At 42.7% G+C, this 19379-nt stretch overlaps 1 protein-coding gene across 7 annotated transcripts in view; it reads left to right on the forward strand.

Moving 5' to 3' along the window:
- Window positions 1–19379, forward strand: part of LOC127003739 (organic cation transporter protein-like) — a 351884-nt gene that overhangs the window by 317846 nt on the left and 14659 nt on the right. Inside the window, exons 6-11 of one of the 7 annotated variants that reach the window (XM_050870720.1) lie at window positions 1223–1391; window positions 6277–6424; window positions 8667–8890; window positions 9233–9405; window positions 11766–11950; window positions 12492–12822. In XM_050870720.1, the coding sequence (XP_050726677.1) occupies window positions 1223–1391; window positions 6277–6424; window positions 8667–8890; window positions 9233–9405; window positions 11766–11950; window positions 12492–12725 (1133 nt within the window). In that variant the 3' untranslated portion in view covers window positions 12726–12822. Of the gene's footprint in view, window positions 1–1222; window positions 1392–6276; window positions 6425–8666; window positions 8891–9232; window positions 9406–11765; window positions 11951–12491; window positions 13692–19379 lie in introns of those variants that run through there. The other 6 variants (XM_050870707.1, XM_050870721.1, XM_050870709.1 and 3 more) reach the window with 6 other exon arrangements.

Genomic DNA, 19379 nt, shown 5'->3' on the forward strand with positions numbered 1-19379 from the left:
TCCCTCAGAGACACGCCAGTCCTCGTCGACAGACCGACTTGGTCGGCTAGATTTCGATCGCCGATAGAGTCGGTCTGTCGGCTCCCTGCTACGGGCCGCCTTTGGCAAAGGCCCGTGCTCCATCTTGCAAGAGGGAGCAATCTCTCCCCCCACACAAGCCAGAGACACGCCAGTCCTCGTCAACAGACCGACTTGGTCGGTTGGATTTCGATCGCCGATAGAGTCGGTCTGTCGGCTCCCTGCTACGGGCCGCCTTTGGCAAAGGCCCGTGCTCCCTCGTGCAAGAGGGAGCAATCTTTCCCCCCACACACAAACCATTCTCTCCGGTATCCTTACCAAGGAAAGACCTCGCTACTGAGGAAGGGTCTAGGACCCGAAATCGCGATCTAGCGAACATGACTAGCTTCGGCGAAGTCATACAGCCGATTAAGAAAGAGTATAAGACTATCATAGATATAAGGAGAATATCTTAAGAAAAATAATCAGTGCTCAACTAGCTATCACATTCAATGAGATATGCATTAGAGAAAGACTCCTGCCCATATACACCCTCAATATATATATATATATATATATATATATATATATATATATATATATATATATATATATATATATATATATATATATATATATATATATATATATATCGCCTCTCGTTCTCCCTGCTCAGGTCGGCCATCCTATGTCTCAGGGGCACCAGACACTGGCCCAAAAGCCACCAACATCTCCAATATGGACTATGAAGCCACAGTGGTGGAGAGTGATATTAGGGTGGGTCGGAAGTGACGAGTAGGGAAGGAAAGGGGGATCTGGACGCAATAGATGATAGGTGATTTAGTGCTAGGTAGTATTATTGATATGGTTGGATGCCACAGTCCTTAGCGAACAGAGTTGGGGCTGATGACCTCCAAGCTACGGAGCCCTCCATGATTATGTGTCGGGAAAATAAACATGGGTGGAGGTATCATTTATGCAGTAGTAGTAGTAGTAGTAGTAGTAGTAGTAGTAGTAGTAGTAGTAGTAGTAGTAGTAGTAGTGGTGGTAGTAGTAGTAGTAGTAGTAGTAGTAGTAGTAGTAGTAATAGTAGTAGTAGTAGTAGTAGTAGTAGTAGTAGTAGTAGTGGTAGTAGCAGTAGTAGAAGTAATAGTAGTGGTGGTAGTAGTGTTGGTAGTAGTAGTAGTAGTAGTTAGTAAACCTATTTTTCTTCTTCCCGCCTTAGTGATGGAGACTTGTGGCACAAAGGAGCGCACCAAGATGGGTACCCTGAATAACTTATCGTGGGCCATCGGCTATGCGTGTGTCCCGGGAATCGCCTATCTCATCAGGACTTGGAAGTGGCTGCAGGCCGCTTTGTCTCTGCCCACGCTCATGTTGATCTCCTTTTATTGGTGAGTCACGGCAAGTTTATAGTTCACTCAACTCTTGCAAATAATTGTTGTGTTTTTAGGAGCCGCAGTGGTTAGTGTGACCTGCTACGAATCCGCAGGCCCGAGTTCGAATCCCGGCCCGGGATTATCGACCAGCCTGGAAAGGTTAGTTGATATATGGGTAGAAGGTAAAATATGTATCCCGGATTTCACACTGGCCCTGTGTCGCGCGGAAATGGTTTCTTACCTGCCACAGGCTCCGGGGACAATGTGATGGAGATCAGAACGCGACCACGCACAGCTATAGTGTATGCACCCACCTTTACTTTTGCCATGTATTTTCTCTTTCAATTATCCTTTGCATTCACGTCACTGGTTTATTTGTAATGTTCGATTGTTAATTGAGCAGCTCTATCAAAGTTCGGTTCTGAATTTTCGGCCAAATTTACGCACAGGATCAGGACCACATATCAAGGCATTGTTTTTTGTAGGTTTTTTAATAATGATAATACCCATCGTATGCTTGTTAATCATAAAAGCAAAAAACAACTTACTCCAACAAATCTATGGCGTCCTTTCAAGAAATAATCAAAAGAACAATTTTATTGCCAAATAGCCTACTTTCGACTTTCTCATTTATAAAAGGTTGACAATCACCACCGGACACTACTTCATGACACCCCCCAGTCAAGATATGCATGACGCCCTCCAGTCAAGATATGCATGTCACCCTCCAGTCATGATATTAGATATTAATGACACCCTTCAGTCAGGATATTTATGACACCCTCCAGTCAAGATATTAATGACACCCTTCAGTCAGGATATTTATGACACCCTCCAGTCAAGATATTAATGACACCCTTCAGTCAGGATATTCATAACACAATCCAGTTAGGAGAGTCATGACACCCTCCAGTTAAGATATTCAGGATACCCTCCAGTCAAGATATTCATGACACCCCCAGTCAAGATATTCATGACACCCTCCAGTCAAGATATCTATGACACCCCCCAGTCAAGATATGCATGACACCCTCCAGCCAGGATATTCATGACACCCCCAAATCAAAATATGCATGACGCCCTCCAGTCAAGATATTCATGACACCACCCAGTCAAGATATTCATGACACCCCCCAGTCAAGATATGCATGACACCCCCAGTCAAGATATGCATGACACCCTCCAGTCAAGATATTCATGACACCCCCCAGTCAAGATATTCATGACACCCCCCAGTCAAGATATGCATGACACCCTCCAGTCAGGATATTCATGACACCCCCCAGTCAAGATATCCATGACACCCTCCAGACAAGATATGCATGACACCCCCCAGTCAAGATATACATAACACCCTCCAGCCAGGATATTCATGACATCCCCCAATCAAAATATGCATGACGCCCTCCAGTCAAGATATGCATGACACCCCCCAGTCAAAATATTCATGACACCCCCCAGTCAAGATATGCATGACACCCCCCAGTCAAGATATTCATGACACCCCCCAGTCAAGATATTCATGACACCCCCCAGTCAAGATATGCATGACACCCCCCAGTCAAGATATTCATGACACCCCCCAGTCAAGATATGAATGACACCCTCCAGTCAAGATATGCATGACACCCTCCAGTCAAGATATGCATGACACCCTCCAGTCAAGATATGCATGACACCTCCCAGTCAAGATATGCATGACACCCTCCAGTCGAGATATGCATGACACCCTCCAGTCAAGATATGCATGACACCCTCCAGTCAAGATATGCATGACACCCCCCAGTCAAGATATGCATGACACCCCCCCGTCAAGATATGCATGACACCCTCCAGTCAAGATATGCATGACACCCTCCAGTCAAGATATACATGACACCCCCCAGTCAAGATATGCATGACACCCTCCTGTCAAGATATGCATGACACCCTCCAGTCAAGATATGCATGACACCCTCCAGTCAAGATATGCATGACACCCTCCAGTCAAGATATGCATGACACCCCCCAGTCAAGATATGCATGACACCCTCCAGTCAAGATATGCATGACACCCCCCAGTCAAAATATGCATGACACCCTCCAATCAAGATATGTATGACACCCTCCAGTCAAGATATGCATGACACCCTCCAGTCAAGATATTCATGACACCCTCCTGTCAAGATATTAATGACACCCTCCAGTCAGGATATTCATGACACCCTCCAGTCAGGATATTCATGACACCCTCCAATCAGGATATTCATGACACCCTCCAGTCAGGATATTCATGACACCCTACAATCAGGATATTCATGACACCCTCCAATCAGGATATTCATGACACCCTCCAATCAGGATATTCATGACGCCCACCAGTCAGGATATTCATGACACCCTCCAATCAGGATATTCATGACACCCTCCAGTCAGGATTTTCATGACACCCTCCAATCAGGATATTCATGGCACCCTCCAGTCAGGATATTCATGACACCCTCCAATCAGGATATTCATGACACCCTCCAATCAGGATATTCATGACACCCTCCAGTCAGGATATTCATGATCCCCTCCAGTCAGGATATTCATGACACCCTCCAGTCAGGATATTCGTGACACCATCCAATCAGGATATTCATGGCACCCTCCAGTCAGGATATTCGTGACACCATCCAATCAGGATATTCATGACACCCTCCAGTCAGGATATTCATGACACCCTCCAGTCAGGATATTCATGACACCCTCCAGTCAGGATATTCATGACACCCTCCAGTCAGGATATTCATGACACCCTCCAATCAGGATATTCATGACACCCTCCAGTCAGGATATTCATGACACCCTCCAATCAGGATATTCATGACACCCTCCAGTCAGGATATTCGTGACACCCTCCAGTCAGGATATTCGTGACACCATCCAATCAGGATATTCATGACACCCTCCAGTCAGGATATTCATGACACCCTCCAGTCAGGATATTCATGACCCCCTCCAATCAGGATATTCATGACCCCCTCCAGTAAAGACACTGGACGCCGGAAATAAGATTTATGTAGTGATACAACCGAAAAATATTAGCAGTGCTGAGATTTTTCTGCGTCCTGGGGTGGGCATTGATGTGAGGTGGTATGTCCAAACTTAAGGACTAGTGAAATTTCTCAGCTTTTGCTTTACTCGGTACAAAATTAAATGTTCTTACCTTGCTTCATTATTCAGATTTCTCACACTCTCCTACTTTTTAGCGGAGCCATAGAATATCAGATTTTGGCGAACTTGATCACAGGTGCCTTGTTTTTACCAAAGAGCCGTGCAAAATTCAAATTGATTCTGACACAATATTGTTTTTTGCGCTCTTGGTATCGTCAGCATCTCAAAGAAGTACGTATAACACACACACGCACACACACACACAAAAAAAAAACTATTGTATCAACATCGAATTAAATTTTCCGAGGCTGTTTTGGTAACACATGGCTCCTGTGATGAGGTTGGCCAGACTCTCCTATTTTATGGTTCTGCTTTCTAGTACATACATACATTCAGCTTATTTTTTCCTTTCTTTAAATAACTTCTTGTTGCAACCTTGTATTCTTTAATTTCGTTTGTTTTTTGTTTGCTTCACCATTGCTCAAGGGTTTTTCATTGGGGCTACTATAAACTCTGTTCACCCGAAGTGTGCATCTGGCTCCTATTTGTGTTTTGTATCGACGGACGTGATAGGCTATCTTATCATAAATATAATCCTCGCTCACGGTAGCTGCTCGTGATTGGCTGTCCAATTGTCTGCTCAATAACGGGCCTCTTTGGTGTTATGTTACTATATTATTTCTCGTAGCTCACCTGTTGTACAAGGTACGCTATTTTGGTAAAAAGAAAAGCATTCTGAACACGATGGTGTCAACTGATTATAAATAAAATCGTGATATAAGCAAAGCACCGAACATCTCGCATTCCATGGCAGTGATTCTCGCCGCGCACTAGACTCGCCGCCACTCATAAACATTCCAGAATCGTTCTTTCAGTTATACTCACCATAATTTCTTTATTTTTTGTTTTACCGAGTTGTGACAAACGTATTTATGTTCTACAATCATCACCAAGTCTTCTTTCCTTTTACCAAAATAGTGTAGGTGAGCTACGGGAAATAATATCGAAACATAACATCAGAGAGGCCCCGTGACTGAGCATACAATTGAAATGCCAATCACAAGCAGCGCCCGGGAGGGAGTATTATGATCAGATAGCCTATCACGTGCGTCGATACAAAATCCCGCTAGGAGCCAGATGCACGCTTCGAGTGATTTTTTTTTTTTTTTTAGAGAGAGAGAGAGAGAGAGAGAGAGAGAGAGAGAGAGAGAGAGAGAAGTGCACCTCTTCCATTCTTTAGTTTTCGGAAAGTGAAAGTTCAAACTGCTTGCGGAAGATTTTCAATATGACAAAGATATATTCATTGTACCTCACTGTTGCTTCTCATAACTAGCAGGTGTTTTATGATAGGAAATAAGTAAAGCATATTCATGGAATCGACACTAGCACTCTACTATTTGTCCTATGCCCTCTGTAAAGTTGATTATTGAAAATATTTGTTGGTATTGTTGGCATCAATCGTTATTGATTCACTTTGTCCACCTAGGTTCTTCTCAACTCCGACTTTGCCGTTTAAAATAACGTATACTTATTGTTCAAGTACACATTTAATGTTATGAAAAAAAATACCGGTGTGTTTGCACATATTATCCCACCAAATTTGCCTCTAGTTACTTCTTTGAATTATACTAGATGACAGAAACTAGGTTTTTTTTTTTTTTTTTTTTTTTTTTTTTTTTTTTTTTTTTTACATATAGTGTTTCTCTGTGCGTATCTGTGAATTAAAACCATGATGGTGGCTTATTACTGGCTCCGGTCGTAGGCTGCTCCCCGAGTCGCCTCGGTGGCTGATCCAGCAGGGGAGACACCAAGAGGCGCTCAATGTCCTCAAGTCGGCCAGCAAAGTAAACAAGAGGACGCTGCCGCCGGACCAGCCGATGCTGGCCGCCTTGCAGCGCCTGTGTGCCGAGGTAATGAATGCCCCGCGCCGAGTGACAGATTTTTTCCTGGTTTGACTTTCACAGTTGTGGATGCCAAATGCTTGTGGAGAAAATGTGTCTGTCTTTACATTTTTTTCACCTACCGCAAACGTCACTTGAGTTAAGGAAATTCCTTGAACAACAACAAAAAACATCAATTAAAATTAAGATGAATTGGTACATACTGATTATTCTCATGTACGAAATTATACATAAAACCCAAGCAACTTTGTTTACATTGATAATGATAAATATCATCAATTTTCTTGTTGCCTTGTTAACACTACAATAGGAAGGTATTTTTTCCCTCTTATTCAAAAGTTAACAGTTCATTCAACAAGACAACTCTCCAAATGACGCTGGCCACTTTTTTGGAGTCTTCAACTTTAACATAGTTTGTGGGCGTAGCGCCATTGCGTGTTTCTTTGTTTCCTTTTTTTTTTTTTTGTGTGTGTGTGTGTGTGCCCTTCACCTGTCTCCTTTCATGTTAAAAAAAATTATAATAAAAAGAACTACTTCATGCTGCCAAACAAGTACTTTTTTTCTTTATTAATGTAGTTCCATGTTTAACATTTTGAAGCATGTTTACTGACAGGTTTTGAAATCAGAAGTAACAATGTTCAGTACCATGTTGAGCACGAATTGCCATCAGCCCATTTCTCCCTCCTCATGCAAAAAAAACCTAGTTCAATCACGCTTGTTCTTGTGCTATCAAAGAGAGTGAGGCAGCTCACAAAAGGTACCTGAGCCGTCACACTCCTGCTAATCATGATCTTTATATTTCTGCCCGGATTCGCGTCAAATCTATTATTCGACTTCCCAAAAATTCTCTCACCGATAGAATTTGCCAAAAACCTTGCTTTTTCTAAATCTTCCAGAGACTTTGGAATCTAGGCAATAACATCTCTAACAATTTTATTTTTTTCATCTTTCCCACCTCTCCTCAGTTCTGATGGCAGCCCAGCTGTCACATCGGTCTCTAAAGGGGAACCCTTCTCTCAACCTTTCTCTGAAAATTTCACAATGGACAACCCATAGCATATTCCTCCTACTCATGTCCCCTCTGACTCCACTATGCCTCTTAGGAAAATTATTAATTAATGAATGATGTTTCCTATGCTCACTCTAACCAAAACTCTCAGAAGGCTTATGGGCCCAGTGGAGTGCCTCCTATTTTCCTTAAAAACTGTGCTTCCGTGCTGACATACTGCGTGGTCATTTTTTTTTTCCGTCTATGCCTATCAATATCTACCTTTCATTCCTGTTGGAAGTATACCTAAATAAAACCCTTGCCTAAGAAGGGTGACAGCTTTAATCGTTCAAATTACCATTTTTCTTTCTTGTTTTCCCAAAGCTTTTGAAACAATCTACAGGAAATTTCCGAAGCATCTATCAACTTCTGGCATTCTTTCTAATCACCAGAACGGTTTCCAAAAGGGTTCTTCTTCTGGCGATCTTCTTGCATGCCTATTATTTGCCCCTGGTCATCGTCTCATAGCCGTTTCTGTGAAACTTGCTGTTGCCTTAGACATCTTAAAAGATTTTGATAGAGTCTGGTACAAATCTTTGCTTCTATGCTATCATCCTGCGGAATCTGCCCCTCCTTATATACTTTTATCTCCAGTTTCCTTTTAGACCGATCTCTTTCTGTTGTGGTAGACGGTCACTTTTACGTCTAAACCTTTAAATGATATTTTCAAAAATAAAATGTTCTTTCCTACGTCGATAACTCTACTCTGCGCTACCCAACATCTTTTAACAGAAGACCCTCCCAACATGAATTACAGGACACAATGCTACACGGTACAGAACTCTTCGACTATTCTTTCAATACTTTCGTGTTCACTGCTCTTCTGAACTTGCTTACTGCATGTCCCCACCTCTCCTGTTGCCCCGCTGCACACAACTTTCTACTTGCTTATATTTACTACTGCTATCTAAAAAAATAAAAAAATGCAGAAGTTCACTACGACCTTAACTTCTTCATCCCTTTCGCTGATATGTTATATAACAGCTTTTTTATATCTGTTATTTTCCCTGCCTTCGACTTAAAGTCTTTCAAGAAAGAAGTATCAAGACACCTTCTCAAATAACTCTGACCTCTCTATTTTGCGATCTTCATCTGAACACTTTGCGGGGGCAGCGTCATTATTGGCCTATTTGTTTCTTCTTTTTTTGCGCCCTTGATCTGCCTCCTTTACTTTCACAAAAAATATCGATAAACCTTCAACAGCAGGAGTCCGCTGAGTATACGGCACCGCCGGCCGTGCCTGATGGGGATGGAGCTACACCAAGCAAGTGGAAGCTCGCTACGCGCTGGGCGGCAGGTGTGCTGAAGAATTATCTGGCTGTGCTGAGGGTTAGGGAGATGCGGCACCGCGCCCTCGTCGTGTTCTTCTGCTGGTTTGCCGGCTCCACTGTCTACTACGGCCTTTCCCTCAACGCGACCAACATAAGGTTTGGAGGAGGAGTTTCACTTCAGCCAAGGGTGTTTTTTTTCAACCATACAAAGGATTATCCTCGAATCTAGAAATAGGATTACTAATGACTGAGTTCCCAAGGGAATTGTGCATCCTGCATATTGGAACGTTTGTTCCGTTGCTAATAACATGTCCGTTTTTACTATATTTCTATGAAAAACCGCATGAGTTTGCTATACGTTTAATCTCTGCAAGAACAGCATCTAGTGGCTGAGGTAAAGTGATTCAGGATATCTGTTGGATTTTCAGTATTTCTAACCAAGGACATGAGTAACATTACTTCTACCACCACTACTATCCTCCTCCTTTCTTGATTCAGTGTCAACGTTTACCTCTATGTGTTCCTCGGAGGTGTCCTGGAGTTCGTCAGCTACATCTTGTTGTGGCCACTGGTCGCTTTCCTCGGGAGGGTGAAGTCCCACGTGATTTTGAACTTCTTCTGCGGGGCAGCCATCCTCGTCCTTGCACTGTGTATCTATTTCTTCCCAGAGGGTGAGCAAAAAACGTCTGTGAAACATTTTTATTTTTATTAGTTTACGAATTTAGTCATTCGGTAATCAGACATTACTTAGGTTTAGTCGTACTTTAAATCTTACCAGTTGGATGTCACGGGACTTAAAATTGTTTCATCGTTCTTTATATCCGCAATTTGATTTATAGTACAGTCAACTCATTTCTCGTCCGCCCATTTCATGGTCGCTTTTTTGTTGAAAAATTTGTTCATGACTAAGCATATAGGTGGCGTGCACAACTCATTAAGTTCAAGCTCGGGCTCGGGCTGGAGGACCAGCAAAGCATACCGCGCTTCTTCTCTCCTCATATCTCCTGGCTGCATCCTCCGGTAGCCGGTAATAATAGATAGAGTAACCTCTAAACACTACAGAAGAAGAAGAAGCCATCTCCACCTTCGCCTCCGCGCCGCCGACGCCGACTTGCTGGACCTCCAAACCGTAACCCCGCTGCGATGGTGAACAGTTATACTCTCATGCACGCCATCTATTTCCTTCTGCAAATTCTACAACTCGAGATCTTGTTTTCTCTGCTTACTCGAAAATCACTGATTCCCGTCTCACCAACACTATTTGGTCAGAAGATATACGTTAAAGCCTCGCCCCTACATTGCTGCTGGGAAAACTGCGGTGTGATTGGAAGCAATCTTGGTCTGCCTTCAAAAGTTATAATTCAAATCTTTCAGTCAGTCTTTTTACGATAGTTTTCTCATATCTCTTTGTTGGCTATATGTCAACCCGGTTTTGAGATATTATGGTAACAGGTAAACAAACAGATAGACAGAAAACGGCGAAAACATTATCGTCCTTTTTGCTAATTTAAGACGGGTGATAAACAAATACATCAGAACAAATTGATGAACGCACGCACACACGCACACACACAAGAACACTATTACACACACAAACACACACACACACACACAAATACACACTCTTACACACACACACACACACACACACACACACACACACGCGCGCGCGCGCGCCCGGTAGCTCAGGGGTAGAGCGTCTGGCTCACAACCTGAAGGACCGGGTTCAATTCCCCGGCCTGGTGAAGATAAGTTGGGTTTATCTTCTTTCACGTGTAGCCCTTGTTCACCTATAGTCTGTTCAGAGCAAGAAGGCGGTTCAGGGTGGAGCTGGTATCGTCGTTTGCCTCTACCCATGCTGCCAAATCAGCCTTCGTACATGCGTCTCTCTCTTATTTCCCATCCATGTGCTATTTGAAAGCGATATTTTATATATTCTGTATATGGTAAAGGAAGCTACATAGTACAATGAGTGTCGATGTTTAGGATTATAACAAGGGTTTGTATAAATTCTATGACATGTGGTAGCGATTTTTTCCCATGTTGCCACGTTGTGGTGTTGGCAGTGGTGGTGGTGGTGGTGGTCGGTGTGTCCCCCTAGGTCCCTCCCCCGGGTCGAGAGGGAGAGAGAGAGAGAGAGAGATAAACAGGTGGGTTGTGGGTGGGTAGGCCGGGAGAGAGTGCTAAGCTGATAATTGGCGGTCGAACTGGCAGCGCTGCACTCATGGGAATTCTGGAATCTGCCACACCTTGAACCGACTTCATGCTCCGAACAGACTATAGCAGTGAGTATTGGTACGCGACGTCAGGCAAGGAGTTGTGACCTCGTTGTCGCGGTGTACGTGTTGTGTGTGAGTGGTCTCAGTCCTACCCAAAGATCGGTACTACGATTTTTGTGCTCTTCCGTAGGGGAACGGCTGGCTGTCTCGAGAGAGACCAGCAGCAGACCAAGAGGTGAATTACACACATAAATACACACTCACTCACACACACACACTCATAGAATTGCAACTAAAATGGTCCCAGAACTCTTGAATATGACGTATGAAGACAGATTGAAGGAGATGGACTTGACGACACTGGCACAAAGAAGGGAGAGAGGAGATCTGATCACGTTATGTAAGTTGGTAAATAAGTTTGATGAGGTGGATAGGGATGATCTCTCTTAACTACTAGAACGCAGGGGCTGAGAGGACATAGAAAGAAATTTAATAAAGGAACCTGCTTGAGTGACTTAAAAAGTATAATTTTCCACATAGAAGTGTTAATACATGGAACAGCTTGTGGGAAGAGGTAGTGGAGGCGAACAGTGTCCAACAAATGAAGGAAAGGCTGGATGAATGTAGATATGGAGACGGGACTATTAGAGCTTAACTCGGGCCCGGTAGACTACAAATAGGTAAATACAAATAGGTAAATACACACACACACACACACACAGTCACTTTTATTTACACACACGAGTGCAAGTACACATATAGCATAACAAGGATCACTTACTGGGGTCCCCTTCCCTCTCCCTTGCTCTCAGCTCCCAGCGGCCTCATCATGTTCTTCTCGCTGACGGGCAAGATGTGTATCACTGCGTCCTTCACACTTATTTGGATGTTCACCCTCGAGTTGTTCCCGACCAAGTACCGCTCTCTCATCACCGGCCAGGCCAGCGTCAACGCCAGGATTGGAAGCATCACCTCGCCGTACATCAATGACATACTGGTACGACTCGAGCCCTTACTACAATACACACACACACACACGCACACACACGCACACACACACACCAGAAGGACCGGGGTTCGATTCCCCGGCCGGGTGAAGATAAGTTGGGTTTATCTTCTTTCACGTATTGCCCCTGTTCACCTAGCAGTGAGTAGGTACGCGACGTCAGGCAAGGAGTTGTGACCTCGTTGTCGCGGTGTGTTGTGTGTGAGTGGTCTCAGTCCTCCCCAAAGATCGGTACTATTATTTATTATGAGCTCTGTGCTCTTCCGTAGGGGAACGGCTGGCTGTCTCGAGAGAGACCCGCAGCAGACCAAGAGGTGAATTACACACACACACACACACACACACACACACACACACACACACATTGAAGCAAATATCACCACCCATAATGAAACCAAAGCACTCTTATGAGGCTCATGGTTTCATAATATACGAGGAAATGAGACCCAGAATTCAATTCAGGAATGCGACAGACAGTATTCGTAATGTATTTTTTATGTTTAATGCAAGTGGTTATTAACCTCTTCACCAGGGGGAGGTGATTGTGTGGGCCCCATCTGCCGTGTTCTGTGTCCTGGCGCTGATCGCCGGAGGTGTCTCCCTTCTACTTCCTGAGACCAAAGGGCGGGGCATGCCTGAGGGGTACAGTTTCCACGACAAACCAAACACCAAGGGCAGTGCCAACCAAGCCTACCTGCCAGACCCAGAGTGCCCGTCAAAAGAGAGTCCCATCGCGTTAACAAATAAAGATCCCGGGCAGCAATAGCCAGTGGAGCGCCGGCCCGGCAGACACCCACACCAAGGTGTAGCCAGGCATCCGCGGCGGCACCAATTCATCAGGCAGCCCCGCGACAGATGATCAAGTAAACATTACCGTATCACCTGTAGAATGTTGTGTTGTGACCTGTTTAGTCGGCATGCTGTAACAGACGCTGTAGTTGTCACTACTTGAAATGTACTGTTATGTAGAATAGTAAAGATGTATATTGCATGTGTGTCGTAATATATTTTTTGTTTCACCGTAGTGTGTCTACTATCGAACAGGATCTGCTAGTAAATATTATTAATTAATTTCTTTAAATGTCATTAGTTATACATTAGAGGAATGTAGTACTAAACTAACTAACGAGGAGCATACAATGGGGAACGCGTCGCTTCACTGCACAGTGGTGCAAATATGCTACAGTGAATGTAAGATTTTTGCTCGTTTTGAATGCATACTAATGACAAAAAAAAAAAAAAATAGTATTTGTGATTTCTATAATAAGGAAGGAGAAGATCTCTTATACTACTCACATTACAATTCATGAACACATCCTCCATATCATTCGTACCTATAAACATTAAGTCACCGACTTAACGCAATGGCATTGCCATAAGTCTTCAAAATGGCGGATCTCGGCACTTAATTCCTATGTTTGAATCATAAGGCCTTATGACGGATCTTGGCGCTACGCCACCTCCCGAGGTGGTATAGTGGCCCGAGCTCTCCTTAAGTTTCCATTAGGGATGGGCAAGTACCGTTAATTTGAATACCGGTAGTACCGGTACCGAAAACTCAAGTACCGTTAGTACCCGTACCGGTACCGGTACCCGAAGGAGTTTTATTTTTTCTGAATGACTTCTGATGAAATTCCCAAATAAATTTCCTGTAAAGAAAACTCTCTCTCTCCTTCAACTTAATATCAACTAGAGTAGAAATGCAACGTTTAGGAGCCTTCTGATTAATGTAAAATCACTTAGGTTGGACAGACCACCTAGTCTGGACCATGGGGTCTGTGTGGTCTGATTTTCTATGTAAATCTATGTAAATCTCCCTCTCTCTCTCTCTCTCTCTCTCTCTCTCTCTCTCTCTCTCTCTCTCTCTCTCTCTCTCTCTCTCTCTCTCTCTCTCTCTCTCTCTCTCTCTCTCTCTCTCTCTCTCTCTCTCTCTCTCTCTCTCTCTCTCTCTCTCTGAATGAAGTGAATATTTATTTTTTCGAAAAAAAAATAGCATGTATAGTTATTATGGATATACTCGATCATAGTCTAATAACAATAACAATATTTATTAGCAACCTAAAAAAGAAAAAGAATCGGACATGAAGAATTATCCAGTAACTCGAATAAATAAATAAAATAATATAATAATGGAAACGGGAGCTGTGATGGAAACGGAAAGCAGGACAAAATGGTGGGAGCTTGGGGAGATGGTCAGCGGGGCAGTGACTCAGCGTCTACACACAGGGCCCATACCACATGGAGGCGGGCGAGCGCCGAGCGTCACTAAGATCCAAACGGTACCGGTACTAGCGGCAATGCGCAGTGCCGAGTGATCATTAAGCTTCCCGGAACCCAAGTGATCATGAGGCTTCGCGGTACCAGGTACCGGTACCGGGTACCGCGAGGAATCGATTCTTCGCGGTACCAGGTACTGGTACCTGGTCCTCCGCAGGACTTCCGTATGTCAAACCAGCGGCCCGCTGCCAGTCTTGCTCATCGGTTCTCCGGAGGGCCGCTTACGGAGGGCCAACGTGGTAATTACTGCCATAACCCGCTTATAACTGAATGGTCCAAAAACACTAAAAGGGTTCAATTAAAACAAAATATATAGGAACTATCAGAATATATATTAATTCATAACATTCTCCGTACATATAGACTCAACAATGTTTTCGATAACTTGGAACTAAGGGCCATATTACAAGTCAAACCCAAGAAGTTTCGGGCGCCTACAAAGGTCGATTTAGGGGCCGCATTACAAGTCCAAATTGAGAAGTTTCGGGTCCCTTCAGAGTTTGGGATGAATAACTCTGTAGGGACCAGAAACTTCTCGGATGGGACTTGTAATATGGCCCCTAAACCGACCTTTGTAGGGACCTGAAACTTCTCGGGTTTGACGTGTAATATGGCCCTAAAACATAGCTTTGTTGTACAAAATAATTATGAACCTGTCACTTGTGTATATTGGGGTATAACTGTGTGTGTGTATATATATATATATATATATAAATATATATATATATATATATATTTATATATATCTATATATATATATATATATATATATATATATATATATATATATATATGCAGTGTTCCCAACTTTAAGCAAAATATGAGTACTCATAACTAAAAAAACTGCATATTTGGATTCTGAGAATATAACATGTATTCCTAATGATAATATTTCCACCATAGTAACAAATCATTCTGTGACGGTACATAATGCAGCTCAAAGAAATATGTTTGACTGGGGCACAAATTAATGATGCCAGAATAATACCGAAGTAAATCAAATAAAATACAATTTTACGATAATACAAAACCTACTTACCCTACTGCATACCTCAGAACTCTGAGAATATAATATGTATTCCTAATAACATTTCCATCAGAGTAATAAATTCATATTGTGACAATATAATAAAAATATATAATGTGGCACAGATTTATCTTTGACTGGGACACAAATTAATGATGCCAGAATAATACAGGAGTAAATAAAATAAAATACAAATCTGTGATAATACAAAACCTATTTACCCTACTGTATAATGAGTACCTCAGATGTAGAGAAATTTGTCAATCTATTTATTGTTTAAAGGGCCAATGTTACCTTTACAAGGGAGGTGGCCCTCTCATGCCAGACACTTGACACAGCTTTGTAGCCCAGAAAAAGAAAAAAAAATTTAAGTCCAACATTTGAGTGTACAGAGGATTAAAAATTCCCTATCTATCTATCTAGAAATTTGAGTATTATTCTTATACATCAGGTCACCACAAAATCAGCTTAAACATACAATTGCAAAAAATATTATCACAGGAAATTTTTGTTCACAAACTCTTGGCAACTGAATGGCTCCTACAGAGTTAAAGTTCTGACAAGGGCAAAGTACATGTCATTTATTAATTTATATATGTAAGTAACTCAACATGATGCAGGTAATGCTTCTTATATAATGTCTGACATCACAGCAGAAACTTGTCCTTTTAGATATTTAGCCCTTTAGATATTTTTTTAGCTGAATTCAGAACAAAACATATGTTCTTGTGCAAAAAACCTCCCCTGAACACGATGGTACCTTCAGATTTTAGGTAAAATACGATGTAAGAAAGGAAAAGGAAGGTTTTGTGGTCGTTACACACGTCACTGTGGGTGAGAGGGAGAGGCAGGTGTCCGGTTGGTCGGTGTGGTCTCCCTCCCTCCCTCTTACATACAGTGACATGTTCTTATTGGCTTGGGTAGGAATCAGGAAGTGAATAGACTATAGTCTACTTGCACTAATGACTGAAGTATTTCATGTATTCACACAGGTATGTAGGTGAGGTAGTAGAAATTGCAAACATTTCCAAAGTTCAGTTATTAACAGGATACCTATGTTAAGTGCTGCATGCATACCTAACACTCACGGTTGGCAAAGCCTCAGTATTATTTCTGTGTGTTCACACTGTTTTTAGTGGTCTGGAGCACTTCGATCTCTCCTTCGTCGCCCTCCATCACGGTCTCTGGCTGTGCGGAACCATTATTTCATAATGATTTCGACAGAGGCTGCTGTTGAATGCCTGTAGTCTGGATGCTTTCACACACTTTCTGTCAAAATGATTATTTTCATTAGTTCTTATTTTCCCCCTTATTAAGTAATAAGTATAGTCAGTTTCTGAAACCTGCAGGGTTTGGTTCCCTGACCTACACTTTACTTTTGCACTACCATCTTAACAAGGCTTATATAGTAATAACAGTATATAAATATTACTGATATATCACATGAAAGAAACAGCACTCAGATATATTCCTTGAGTATTGAGATGACTACAAGTGAAGCAATAGTGACAAATATGGGTGTGGAAACAGGTAGAAAGCGAGTGTATAAACATAGAAATTGATAGAGAGGAGGATAGGGAAAGCAACAGCCAAGCTAAAGTGTGGCAAATCTGCAGGTATAGATGGAATAATTGGTGAAATGTTAAAATATAGAGGAGAAGCAGTGGTAGAATGGATGTCCTTGATATGTGAGCTTGCATGGAGACAGAGAGAAGTACCAGATGACTGGAGGAAGGCAATTATTGTCCCTTTTCACAAAGGACAAGGTAGTAAAAATTAATGTAATAATTATAGGGGGATAAGTTTGCTTAGCAGGGGTGTGGAGTCAGAGTTGAAATTTTCCGACTCCGACTCCAGGAAATTTTAAAGTTGCGACTCCGACTCCTGCCCCCATGCCCCTCCCCCTCTATTGCATTTTTTTTTTTTTTTTTTTAGATGCCGCCTGTAGTGCCGGTAGACTCTCCTGAGGTCCTTTTTCTTACATGTATTTACATCCAAATTACATGCACTCTACATAAACAACATCTAAATAATGTAAAAGAAAAAAACTTCACAACTACATTACACGATAAATGATTATGCTAGGGAGTCGGAATCGGGGGTATTTTTACCGACTCCGACTCTGGCCAAAAGTAGCCGACTCCACACCCCTGTTGCTTAGTGTGCCAGGAAAAGTGTATGGAAGAATCTTGAGAGAGAAGTTGATGGTGGTTACTGAAGGGAAGATCAGTGAAGAGCAAGGAGGGTTTAAGAAGGGTAACAGTTGTGTGGCTCAAATATTTGCAATTAAAATGATAGAAGAGTACTTGGGAAAGAGTAAAAAAACTGTTTGCAGCTTTCATGGATCTGGAGAAAGCTCATGATAGGTTTCATATGCGTGTTATGCACATATACAGGTGCCCTGCGCATTATTGTCCAAATCCAGATAGGAAAGCTCGCTGGGTCAGAGGAATAGCATTCTCCTTCCAACATTGACATATGGGTCAAAGACCTGGACATGGAATAAGGGCACAGCAGTCGAGAGAGTGATGTGTAAATGAGCTACTTGAGAGGGGCATGTGAATTGTGTCAAGGTGGGAGGGTGTGAGTAATGAGTGTGTATGAAAGGTGTGGTATGGGAACCCATGCAGGTGGAGTGTAGTGTGGGGTGGTGGAATGGGTGAGGAGAAATACATTGAGGTGGTTTGGCCATGTCGAGAGGATGAAGCGTGATGAGTTTGTAAAAAAGGTGTATGTAAGTGAAGTTGAGGGTTGTAATAGGAGAGGAAGGCCGCTTGGAAGATGGGTGGATAGGGTGAAGGAGATCGAGTGTATGGACAGGGAGAGGTAGAGGCTTTTCTGTTGTGTCCACCCCTATAGGGGGAAGGAAAGGTGTAAGAGAGAATAGAATAGATAGATGAATTCAAGCAAATTTTACTATTATACTTACTGATAATGGTGTCCTTCAACTTCAAGATGCCAAAGCTCTGTTTCTCTCCTTTGCCACACCAGTTGTACTGCATAGCCAAGGAGTTTGTGCACCTCACTGTGTCTTGGGAGGTCAGCACCCCCTCTCACACAAGAAAGTGGAATCTGAAATGGTAAAGAAAAATGTTATACCTAATCTAACACACACAATCATTCACAAATAGCCATCACTCCTATGCTCACCATAAACTAGTTTAAAGTAAGTAATATGTACACTCAGATTATATCCCACTCTTTTCAGAAACTAAAGAAAAACTGCTCGTTCGGCTCCATATATATCTATAGTCACCCCTCAAAATCCTTCCTTCCCATGCAAGGATAATTATCATTTTTGCAACACTGTCATGAGTATCAGTTTCATATACATTAATCTCGCTGCTTTCTGAGCTATCAGAAAGCGGAGAGGAATAACAGTCTCTGTCCAGACAGTGATCTTGGGCTTTCTCAAAACCTACATTAGAGGTTCTTGCAGCTTCATAATGATCATTACTCAACACTTCGCTTTCTGAACTGTGAGCACATGACTCGGATAACTGTTGGTTAGGCTGCGTTTACACCAAGCACGTCGCGTCCCGTCACGTCACGTCACGTCACGTCAGGTGAAAAATAGAACCAGCTCTATATATTGACTTGACGCGACGCGACGCGGCGTGACGTGACGTGACTGGACGGAACCGGTGTAAACGCATTTTTCAAATATCCATACAAATCAGTGTTAAACTGGGGTGGCGATTCATGACTTGACGTGACGTGACGTGACGTGACGGGACGCGACGTGCTTGGTGTAAACGCAGCCTTTGTTACGAAATTTTAGTCGCCTCCTTTTTGTCCAGTAAGATTCTTCTGCCATGTCTTGGCATCTACTTATAACTTCTCTGTCACTAGAATGAACAAATGCTAAGCTTGACTTACAACAGAATCAGAATTACTTGCCTTTTGATGAGATGACAGTTTTCTTGGAAAGCGGCGGTCCTGCCAGGCCGTTGTTTTGAAGATGCAGTGAGGAAGAAGGACGTGTGTGTGAGCGGCTCGGAGTTTTTGTGAGGATTTTCCATCTGTGCAGTATTTTGTTGAGCACTTTACCTAAGAGTTAAGAAGAGATGGGCAAGGACGACTGTGGTGTGTGTGGGAAGGATGTGAATGACAATG

The sequence above is a fragment of the Eriocheir sinensis genome, chromosome 26, assembly GCF_024679095.1.
Source record: "Eriocheir sinensis breed Jianghai 21 chromosome 26, ASM2467909v1, whole genome shotgun sequence".
Taxonomy (NCBI): domain Eukaryota; kingdom Metazoa; phylum Arthropoda; class Malacostraca; order Decapoda; family Varunidae; genus Eriocheir; species Eriocheir sinensis.